Genomic DNA, 12,040 nt, shown 5'->3' on the forward strand with positions numbered 1-12,040 from the left:
CTTCCCTCCCCTCACCCTGACCATTTCCCCCCTGCTTGGGTCCTGACCCAACTGTCCAGCGCCTTGGGACGTTCTCCTGACTTGAAAGACGCTCTATAAATGGAATCTTGTTGTTGTTGTTGTTGTATGCTGGTAAGAAAAATAAATCTACTGAAGGAATGTATCACATAGTGGATTAACATATTGGTTTTTTGAGAGTTGGTAGTTTGGGTTTGAATTCTGACAGCATGATGGGATGAAAGTCTCCTCTTTGATCACATTAAGGAAATAAGTTTGGAAGCATCAATCCAGAGCTTTAGTACAAAACTGAACAAACTCAGCTGCTCATTTGCACAATTACTCAGGGAAGCCTCAAAAACAGCTGGTAAGAGTGAAGGAAATGTTCAGCTGTAGTTAGTGGGCCCCCTTCTAACTACTGTGACTATATGAATAAAGCTTTATTCTGGATTGACACCTGCCTGGGAGTTGTTCATCTATTTCAAAACTGATTTGGGTTGCTGCTGGTAACATTTTCTATGGCAATAACCCTGCATAAATCTAACACAACAGAAAGCTTATGCAGGAATAATAAATTGATAATTTTCAATCCACGACTTGTTTGTGGGACACTGCTGTGCGCAATTGGCTGCCCCGTTTCGCCCACAAAATATACAGGCAATTCACTTTACAGTATATTCTGTGAAGCGCTTTGAGACGTCTAGAAGATGTGAAAAGCACTCTATCAAATACAAGGATTATTATTTATTATTATTTAGTCCAAAATCCACGGGACCATCCGTTGCCTTTAATTTGATCCATTTAATCGTTTTGTGCTAGTCATAAAAAATAGCCCAAACTGAAATTGTAAACTGGATTCAGTGGATGCTAGACAGGAAAACAGGCATTATTTAAGGTTGCACTGACATCTAAAGAGGATGTGTGGTTAGCAGAGCATGAACATAATCAGAAATGTATAGATTTGCAAATAAACTTCCCCTAAAAGTTCCCCAACTGTCAACTTTTCTTTCTGTTAGCCAAGTGGTGTTATGCCTATTTTCACTTTACTTTGCTGAAGTTTGGGTTACTGCAGATAGTATGATACTGGGGGTATGCCTTGTTCTCTGTTGGTTGGTATATTTACCAAAGATTGGAGACTCACTCCCAGACTGTCTCTGATCTGACACATAACACAGAATTACCTTGGAGAAGAGTTTAAAATTAATTTATGGTTAGTAGTTCGGGGAAGACCAGAAATTAGGCACTGTTTAGCTTGTAACTTACAGATATCAAACACCCCCAAAAGATATTTGGAGAGGCATGAAAGTAGCTGCCATTGAGCAGAGTGGTAGATCAAGGGGGAGATATTGAAGAAATGAACTTTCACACAAGTGGAGAGTGAGAATTCTAGGGGGAAAAAAGCACAATTGAGCATAGGAAAACACAGAAGAGGAAAGAAAATGTGCAAAGAAGTCTTGGAGAAAGATAGAAGAGTTTGACTGAAGAGTGGCCCACCAATGTAGTTTCTTGTGATGTGGTGCCAAACATTTGTGAGATGCAGATTCAGTTCCCTTCCTCTGGACTCCAGTCCCCAATTTCAAAACATCTCCTATCAGTGATTTAGAAAATCTCTCCTCCCCACACCTGAAGTTTTTGATTCATACACACACCAACCCTTTTAGCATCTCAATCGACTGGCCATTCTTCACATGTAAGCTGAGACAGTGGTGTCAGTAGGCTAGTTAAAATAGCCCATTAACTGAGTACACACAAACACACGCACACAGTTTTAAGCATAGGTCACTGAATAGAAATCAGACCTCTGAGCTAAGGGTTTTCCCCTCCAGGTCAGTTAAAGTACCTTGGGTATCACCCGCATGAGGTCACGTAGCTCAGACAGACCACAAATAAACCCTGGGAGTTTTATATGACTCAATTTCATCTGTAAGTGTAACTTTCAATCTTTTAGATGTGACTGGTGCCCTGGCCCATAATCGTCCAGATTAATTGATTATTAATTTCAGGACAGTTTATAGAACCTTGGTGGTGCAAATGGCTGCCACATTTTGAGCTGTTAAGGCTCTGTAAAAATATAGGTTAAGAGGAAACTTGATGCATGCATGAGGGAGATAGGAATGGAGGAGTGCAAGAGAGGGGATTAGGAGGCATGAGGCTCATGTGGGGTATAAACACTAGCACTGTCCAGTTGGGCTGAAAGGCCTGTATCCATGCTGTAACATTCTGTGTAACACTTATTTCTTTATAAGCAACCAAGTGAGCCAAAGGGTAGGAATATTTGAGTGAATCAACTTTAACTGTTCTTCATCTTCTCTCTCCCAACTTGGTTTTTTTTCTTTTATTCTAAGTTTAACTTTCAGCATGTTAAGCAGAAGCAGTGATGAGATTATTCTGCAAACTGCATTGTGCTGGCAGATGAATCAGTACAATCAGGACAGTGCCCAAAGTGTTTTCTTTTCTAAGTGCTGGTTTCTGTAACCTCCCTTACCATTAAAAGGCCTATTTCACACACACCAGTGAGAGAATAAGCAATGAACTTTGTCCAAACATGCACACAAATCTAACTAATCAATGCAGTGAGGAAAATTGAGGTATTATTTCACAGGATTCCTCAATAAAGAATCCTACTACAAAATATCACACAATTTAGACCCCACGTAGAGTGGAAAAAAATTGCACTGTTGTGAAATGATTCTAGTGTACTAGATGCCAAAATACTCCAAGATTTATAATTAGAGCTGTTACTGTTAGAGCTGTACTGTGAGAGAACACCAAAGTGATGCGCTATCTTTGTTTAGTATGCAATTAGAGGTAACTGTGGGAGTTAATGTAGCTTCCACCATTAAATAATTATCTTTATATTTGTTCTAGCACCTTTCACATCTGGAAGATGTCCCAAAGCACTTCACAGGATAAACTGTAAATTGTAGTGACTGTGCATTTTGTGGGAAAAAGTAGCAGTTTAAAGTCCATTCAATAAACCCAAGTGGAAATTGGGTTTATTGAATTATAACATTATGACATTAATTCGATGATGCCTTGTGAAACTGAGTGAATGGTGTCTGTGTTAAGTGATCTTTACAATTTACAATACTGTATATCCTGTGAAGTGCATTGTGTCTATCAGCCTGGCTCATTGGTAGAAGTTTCACTTCTGAGTTAGAAGGTTGCGGGTTCAAGCTCCACTCTGGGACTTGGAATCACATAGTCTAAGCTGACAGTTCAGTGCAGTGCTGGGGGTATGTTGCATTGTTGGAGGTGTCATCCTTCAAATGAGATGTTGAGTTTAGATGTCTGCCTGTTGAGGTGGATGTTAAAAATGCTATGGCACTATTCGAAAAGAGAAGGGAGTTTCTCCCCTTGTCCTGGCTATCCAAAATATTCAAAATAAAATTAGTCACTCACTCCACGGCTGTTTGTGGGACATTTCTGGCTGTCGCATTTTGCGCACAAAATACAGTCAATGCACTTTACAGTATATCCTGTGAAGCGCTTTGAGATGCCTCAATGAAGTGATAATGCGCTATATCAAATGCAAGGATTATTATTATTAACTTTACAGTGTTGAGGCATTGCTTGTAATGTATCCAGTACAATCTCCTTAGTGTATTTACTGACTGCTCTAATTTTACAAAAATACAAGGCACTTTCATTTCTATAATTTCAATCTATTTGTTTCATCTTGCACAGGAAAGAATTCTACAACAAGGCAAAGAGCTTACCTGCCTCAATGTACAGCCTGAACCCTAGTTCTGTCACAGGCAGTCATGGAGCTATCTTTTCAAATCGTAATCCGCTGCTACGTTTAACTTATTCAATCACCAAACATTATAATTTCGAGGAGCCCCTAACTGTAACAGCAGAAACATGTGTTGTGTAAAGCTATGCACTGAATATGCCTTTGCAGTTCCCCAGCTTTGCCCAAGCAGGTCAGAGATTAAGAGAAACACACAGATTGAGACAAACACAGAGCATTCAGCAATGGAGAGATCAACACACTGTACCTGAACACTTTGCATTCACTGGTCTTCAACACTTCCACTGTGCCTTTGGCTACCTCCCCCTATCCCCCTGTCTCCAACCCACCTTAGTCTTAATAATAATCCAATTCTATAAAATATTTTGAGATTTTTTTTTACTTGAAAGGTGGAATATTTTTATTTATTTATTTTTTGGTCAGTCGTGTGTCTGATAAATGCCAAAACCCATCACCATGCTTAGGAGTATCCAAACCAAGGTGTGATTTCCTTGCATCCCACCTGCACATGGAAATCTCAGAGATTGTTGGCATGGAATGCACACTCTCTCCTTGGAGGGATGCATTCTGCTAACCTAATTTCAGAAAGTATTAGGCACAGGTTGTCAAGAGCCAAGGCTTGGGGACCCCAAAGTTTGCGTTGAGGTACTGCTGGATCTAACCAGCTAAAACCGCATAGCTTGCCATTGATATTGCCGTCTGGCAAGCTTTCCCGCAGCTTGTCCAGCTAGGACCACTCTACCCGTTAGTGCTTTGGCTCGCAGGGTTAACAGGAGCTGAGTGAAATGACTCCCTGCCTCCAGTGACTGCCGTTCTAGGGCTTGCGTATGAGCCAGGTTGGCTGTGCTGTCATCATCAGTGCCCGAGAATACTGCAGACCCACCTGGCTCAGGAACAGGCGTGGGCTGCTCGATTCTAACATTCCATTGTCAGGCATGTCACCTCAGAGCCAGGTTCAGCTCAAAACAGACCCCACTTACCTCCCCCCAAGGAAGATAGTACAATAGAAGTACAATTTGTAATTGCTGCTCCAGATTTCTAGAGTTGACAAAAGTGCTATTTGGACTATAGCTAAGGAGTCCAAATAACCTATAGCAAAGTTAAAAACAAGATAATTTGTAGCTGACACATGTCAATAGACATAAATAAATAGGAGATCTCAGTTATCACTCCTCTTTGATTCACCTCTGTAAATGGGGTACTTTTTAAAAAAAAATTAAAACACATGACTGCTAATAACTACCTAGAGCCACCAAACCACTAAGAGGCAGATTAATTGTTGATAATTGTTACAAGTGCTGAGTTGCACTAATAAGTGTTTGTCTCAGATAGCTTCCCTATTACTGCACAAAACAAATAAGACATAAAGCACAGCTATCAGATTGTTTGCAAAGCCATGAACATTCCTGCATTTTACAGAAAATATTACAGATTAAACATGGAAACCTGGTAAACTATGGGATAGCACAGATACACATAAATTTATAGCACAGAAGAAGGCTATTCGGCCCATCAAGTCTGTACTGACTCTTAGAGCAACCTGTTTATTCAATCCCACTGCTCTGTCTTATCCCCATACCTCTATTGTTCATTTATCTGTCTCTTCCCTCTTGAAATCCCCAATGGACTCTACCTCTTCCACCTTACTTGAAAGGGCAGGACATCCCAATAATGATAATAATCCTTGCATTTGAAACAGCGCTTTTCACGTCTAGACGTCTCAAAGCGCTTCACAGAATATACTGTCAACTGAATTGACTGTATATTTGTGGGCGAAATTCAGTAGCCAAATTGCGCACAGCAGTGTCCCACAAATAGTCGTGGATTGACGTGACCAGTTTATAATTGGTTTTTTTTCTTGATTATTATTAGGCATGTGGAGTAAGGAAACTTGCCCAAGGTTTCGCTCTGCCAGGAATTGAACCCAGGTCTCTCACTTGAGAGGCGAGTGCTCTAACCACTGAGTTACAGGACTCCACAATATAATTCCCTGAGTGAAAAAAAATCACCTAAGCTCTCCTTTCAATCTTTTTGTGATTACCTTATAACCACAGTCCCTATTCACTGACTTCCATACCAATGTAAACAACTTCTCCCTATTTACCCTGTCAAAACTCCTCATAATGTTGTACATCTTATCATGTATGTCACCTCTCAACTTTCTCTGCTCCAATGAAAATAGACCCAACTTCTCTCTCTTCATAACTAAAGCACCTGTGCCTGGTATCAATCTTGTAGATCTCTGCATTCCATCCAAGTTCTGAACATCTTTCCTAAAATGAGGTGCCTAAAGTTAGCATTATTGCTTTAATTTGTACCTTATGCCCCTATGTATAAAACCCAGAATACTATTAGCTTTTTAACAGTCCTCTCCACTTGCATTGCCATTTTCACTCTGGCACTGCCAGAGAAATTCCACTAATTTACTCTATTTTCTTAGCATTTTAGAGTGTGAAGGATTTGGAAAATTCCTGAATTTAGCCATAACTGAGAAGCCAGTTTTATGTAAGAAGCATTCTAAGAAAATAGTATATTTTCCCCTAAAATATACTATTTTATAGTATATATAAAATATTTGCTGCCTTTTTCATCTCCTCCCCTGAAGAGATTCATGCTGGGGCAAGGCGCCAAATGTATGAGCTGCTCTCTGATTTGATATCCAAGTGGCTATTTTTAGTTGCCGTTATGCATGGTAATAGATTTTAATAAGCATCAGATGGTTCGGATGGAGCTGATAACCAGACTTTAACCTGAAACATCCCTTGAACACAAGCAACATCAATCAATTGTGTAAAATACAGACTCTCGACTGATAATAATACTAAAAATAATCTGAGTTTTTGGAAATCAATACAGTTTATTTAATTGGTACCTGAGTCAAAGTTGTCCATAAAGTGTTTCTCTGAGCGACGTTTCACATGTTCATCTTGACATTGTTTCTTTCCCTGTAATAACAATAAGACCACAAGCTGTTGATTTTCATTAGTAATTACTTTATATCATGACTCACATCATATTCAAAGCACTGTACGTATGCATACAGCTGCCTTGGATAGTTAAAAGGATCCAGTCTTCAAGTCTTCAGCCTACTTTTATTCTTTGTTTACACAATGTAAAGATGTAGGCTTGCTCCATGTCCCCTGCACTGCCTGCCCCACCATCAGCGGTCAGGCTTTCAGCCTTTCTGCCCCCACCCTTTTGGGGCAGAAAGAGCAGAAATTCCATGTGAAGCAAGTCAGTGCCTGCTGAGCGAAGGGAGCAGCTGGGTTGATACGGGACTCGTGCCTCAGGATCTAAATAGACATTGAAGGGAAAGATCAAACATTCAGTAATTAACAATTGGAACAGGTTGCCAGAAAGGGTAGTTGAGGCCAGGACACTAAATTCATTTAGAAAGCAGCTTGATGCTGTGATGGAAAGTCCATGGAGATTGGGTATTCTGGAGGGATGAGATTCAAATGGGCCAAAGGGCTTTCTTCAGGCAAACCAATCTTATGATCTTGTGATATCTTCATCTTCTGAACATGGCAAGTGATAAAGCCTGTGTATCGTCCTGTGATCCGGCTTATAAATTTGCCTGGAACAAGTTATGGTGGTACCATCCTCACCAGCCATTACCTTCTGCACCTCAGAATAGACCTTGTGTACATATGGATGGAGACCTACATGCTAATGGTCTATCAAATGGCATCACTGGGCTGAAAATCATTGCCTTGATATATCTGAAAATCAGATTTTCTTTGTAAATGGAGAAATGGGACAGTCTTGAATTGGACCTCATTTCTTTGATCTGTCTGCAATTTTCAGTAAGGTGATGCATCTTGATGGGACATTAGCAATCTCTAATCCCTTGAATTGGACCTAGATTTTGTTTGTCCTTGATCCACACTCATTTATTTGCATTGTTTGCAACCTCATTCCATCAGAACTCCAAAAAAAGCCATGATAAATGTCCTTAACTACTTAGAAACATACAATACTTTGCATTCAAGAACAACAAATTATATTTATACAGTGCCTTTCATGTCAGGAGGACATCCCAAGACGCTAGACAGTGAAGGGTTTGCACCCGAGCTGAAATCAAGAGGAGTGGAGTGCAGCAGCCAGTTGCGCACAGCAATGTCCAACAACATCCATGGATTGAATGACCAATTTTATTTTGGGAGACTGTTGGCCAGGACATCGGGAGAGCCACCTTCTCTTTTTGAAATGTGCCATGGGATCTTTAACATCTACCTGAACAGGCAGATGGCATTTTGGTTTAACGTCTCATCCAAAGGGCGGCATCATCGACAATTCAACCCACCACTTTTTAGCAGTGCAGTGTCATCTTAGACAATGTGATTCAAAGTCCCAATGTGGGGCTTGAACCCACAACCTTCTGACTCAGACGTGAGTGTGCTACCACTGCACCAGGCTGACAGAGATTTATGGCCCAGACAGCTGCTTAATAGATACAATCAGAATAATCTAACCAAAATAATCTAATCAGAATAATCTAACCCTGCATTTCGTAGGCCTTCTCATTCCCAAATAACTGAGCAAGACTTCCTCAGAGGCTGATGCATCGGTGAGGCATGCTGCCTTCACTTGACACTAAACAAATAACACTGCCGTTTCTGAATACAAGCTAGTTTTGTTCAGACTCATAACGATTTCAGCATCCCAGCTTCTTATCAGGCCCTATGAATTTCCACTCCAGTTTTAATTATTTTTTTAATTTCAGAGATACGTTTCAATTAGTGACAAAGAAGAACATTTGTATGGGACAGCAGAAAAAATGATCTCAATGTCCATGTTGTTTTGAGTATATTGTGGCTCCACACATACATTTATGTGATTATATTGACTAAAAAGGTCTTTCTTTTTTACTGGTTTTCTTCATGTCCCCTGCTCTAGCTGCCCCACTATCAATGGGCACGCTTTCAGCCATTCTGCCCTCATTCTCTGAAACTCCAAGTGCCTCCGACTTGCCCCCTGACTCTCCACTTTCAAAACTGAGTTAATAATAAAAATAAATTAATCTTTACATTTGGTATAGAACGCCTTATGAGTTATCTCTTTGACCGTACTTTCTTCCCTACCCCCGACCCAACATGAGTTTTGGCTAGTGTCAAATGCTTTGAAATGTCCACTCGACATGAAAGTCACTATATACATTAGCCAGTCTAATTTTTCAAAAATGCTGGTAAATGCCAGTCCTGGCAATGTGATTGTTACAATTTGCAATTGCCCTTTAAGGTTAAGTCTTTCTTCGGAACAATTTTTAAAATGTACAAAATCTGCAATTTGCGATTCCATTAATATTAACTTGTACTAGAAATGTTAAAAAGGTTAAGAATTGGTGAAAAAAATTAACTTAGAATCAGAGTTACTACATTCAACAGCAATTACCGGTGAAACATTTCAACATTATAGATTCTATACTAATTATAAAGATTAATTTCCTTTTATTATATGTGGCCTCACACATGCTGTTTGTGAATATAATTACATTCATGGATTAGAAGATGAGAATGAATTGTTTCCCAGTGTTAGCGAGAAACATGAGTGAGACTCAATTGTGCTGCTATTGCTTTTTTATCTAAACACAATGTTCTTTTCTCCAGTGTGACATTTGTTTTGCAGAGGAGGTGCTGCAGTTATTCAGGACAATTCTCACGCAAGAAAACAGATAACATTCTGTTTTATTGCTTTTGTGTTTTGGACGTTGGATGATTTCAAAACAAGCGTCTTTGCAGCTTGGATCAAGTACTGTGATTACAACATTTTAAATGGGATTGAAAAAATACACCTCTAATGAGGTCCCATCTTCTCTCAAGACTGAAAAGCCCTAGAGTGTCAAGTCAATGCTCACAGCTCATTCTTCTAACACTGGAGATCATCCTCGTTGCTCTCCTCAGCACTGCCTCTGAGCCTGGGCAGCCCCCTTATGTAATAGTGACCAGAACTGCAAGCTGTATTCAAGGTACAGTCTGACCAGAGCTCTGAGAATGTTGTCTGAGGATTCAAACTCATCTTATTTATTAATATAGCCCAGCATCCTGTTAGCCTTGTTTATTGCTGTCTCACACTGTTTCGATAAAATAACACTCTACCTCCTGAATTTGACTGAAAGGATAAAAGTCTGCTTTGTCTGAAGTCAATAATCTCCGATAAAATAACACTCTACCTCCTGAATTTGACTGAAAGGATAAAAGTCTGCTTTGTCTGAAGTCAATAATCACAGAGCCAGATTCCAGGTCAAAGAGCAGTGGAGCAGAAATCAGTTGTGTGGATGCAATGTTTGCTGCAATATAAACTGATCCACAACTGAACTGGTAGTGTTTAAGATTAGATTACACACTGAAACGCCAGGAAATTGAAGCAGGATCTGCAAACCTTCTTCAAAAAGCATGTGATCTTCTTGATGTAAGAATAAACTGGTAGGGTGCATGGGACTTGTACATCACTGCATATAATGTATTTGCCATGATGTGAGAGATCTGTAAACATAGGTGGGGAGTGCAATGCATCTGCCTTTGGCGGGTATGACTATGAAATTAACACTGTGAGGAGAAGGAATAAATGTTTACCTTGGCACAATTGTACATTGGAACGTAAAGCCCACAATACTTTACAGCAGGGTAGAAGAGGTCAGAGGTGATATAAAGGATCTGTATTGTTTGTGTTCTTGTTTAAATAGAAATAGATAAGAGAACAAAATCAGGCACAAAACTAGCCCATGAAGCGATATAACTCCATCCTTCACCAAGAGAATGTGCTTGTAGTACTGTTTTAAATGTTGAAAATGCACATCTCTAAGGCTGTTCCTCATAACAAAAATGTATTAAATGAATGGTACCAGACAATTAAAGTGCATCAAAATTGGATAGAATGTAAAATAACAAACCAACACTGATGCACACAATGCTTGAGACTGGATTGAAGTATTTTGGCACGTGGTCAATAAGGAGGTTCAGAATCCCAGTAGTCATACTCAAGCTTTACAGGCTCTGGTCAAGTAGCACCTGGAGTACTGTGTATAGGTCTTTTCTCTGTGACATAAAGGGACTGCCTCAAAATTGGAAGAAATTGAACTAATTTAATGCAACATACGATGCAAGGAGAATTCAACAACTCAACAACAACAGTTATACTGTCTTTTTTGCAGGAGAACTTCTCATAGATTTTCCTCAAGACAGAGTGGGAGCCAGGCATGATGGGAGATGGGGGTGGGGGAGGGAGCATTAGACAAGAGGTGGCTGAAGGTATAATAATAATAATAATAATAATAATAATAATAATAATAATAATAATAATAATAATAATAATCCTTGCATTTGATATAGCACTTTTCACATCTTCTAGATTTCTTAAAGCGCTTCACAGAATAGACTGTAAAATGAATTGACTGTATATTTGTGGACGTGTAGTTAAATAGATAGGTCTCTCTATTTATTTTCTATTCCACTCTCTGGGACTCCATTCTGAAGATCCTTCACCTCACCTCTTCCCTCACCTTTTTCAAGGTCCATCTCAAGACTTTCTTCTTTCATCTTCTCTGCTCATTTTTCTATCCCCACCCCCTTTGGTCTTCATACCTCCGAATCCAAAACCCAGCTCAGGTGCAAACCCATGATTGTCCAGCACATTGAAACCTCCTCCCAATGGGAATGACTGTTCGTAATTGCAATTCATTCTTTATTGTTATTGTCTTTAGTTGGCTTTAAAAGTGGAGAGGGAGTGAGATGAGGCAAGATGCGCTGGAGGGTTTTCCAGAGAAGAGGCTAGAGTTGATGTAATTGAAGGAGTGGCTCACAGAGTAGGACCACAGGAGATTGCAGAGAGATGGGGGGGTAAGGCCATGTTGACAGTCAAAGATAATGATGAGGATCTGAAATAAGTGATCCGCTGATGGATAGTGAGCTAAAGGAACCTGGAAAGAATGGGATTGATAGACTAGTGGAACATTGTTTAGAAGATAATATGGATTTGTAATAGCAAGTCCACAGTAGAAGAAAAAGTCCAGAGTTCACTGTCCACCTGCCTCCGGAGAGGATTCTATATCAGATTTACATAGAACAGAAACAGACTATTCAGCCCATCTAGTTCATGCTAGTGTTTATTACTGCAACTATGCCTCCACTCCTCCATGATACAATGGTTTATCACAATATAAAGATGGAAATGTAAACACAAACAAGTTTGAATGACTTGAAATCCTTTTGAGAATTACAGCATAAAATAACCCTACTTAACAGGGAAGCTTTGTGTTCTGGACATCAACTGAGTCTGGTGCTGTCCTAT

At 39.7% G+C, this 12,040-nt stretch overlaps 1 protein-coding gene across 1 annotated transcript in view; it reads right to left on the bottom strand.

The window, feature by feature from the left end:
- Positions 1–254: 254 nt before the first annotated feature.
- LOC103185162 overlaps positions 255–12,040 on the bottom strand; it is a 50,779-nt gene continuing 38,993 nt past the window's right edge. Inside the window, exons 4-6 of the mRNA XM_042332873.1 lie at positions 6,624–6,696; positions 1,261–1,383; positions 255–361 (exon numbers count right to left, since the gene is read on the bottom strand). Coding sequence (XP_042188807.1) covers positions 255–361; positions 1,261–1,383; positions 6,624–6,696 — 303 coding nt within the window. The remainder of the gene's footprint in view (positions 362–1,260; positions 1,384–6,623; positions 6,697–12,040) is intronic.

This window comes from Callorhinchus milii, unplaced genomic scaffold, assembly GCF_018977255.1.
Source record: "Callorhinchus milii isolate IMCB2004 unplaced genomic scaffold, IMCB_Cmil_1.0 Scaffold3, whole genome shotgun sequence".
Lineage (NCBI taxonomy): Eukaryota > Metazoa > Chordata > Chondrichthyes > Chimaeriformes > Callorhinchidae > Callorhinchus > Callorhinchus milii.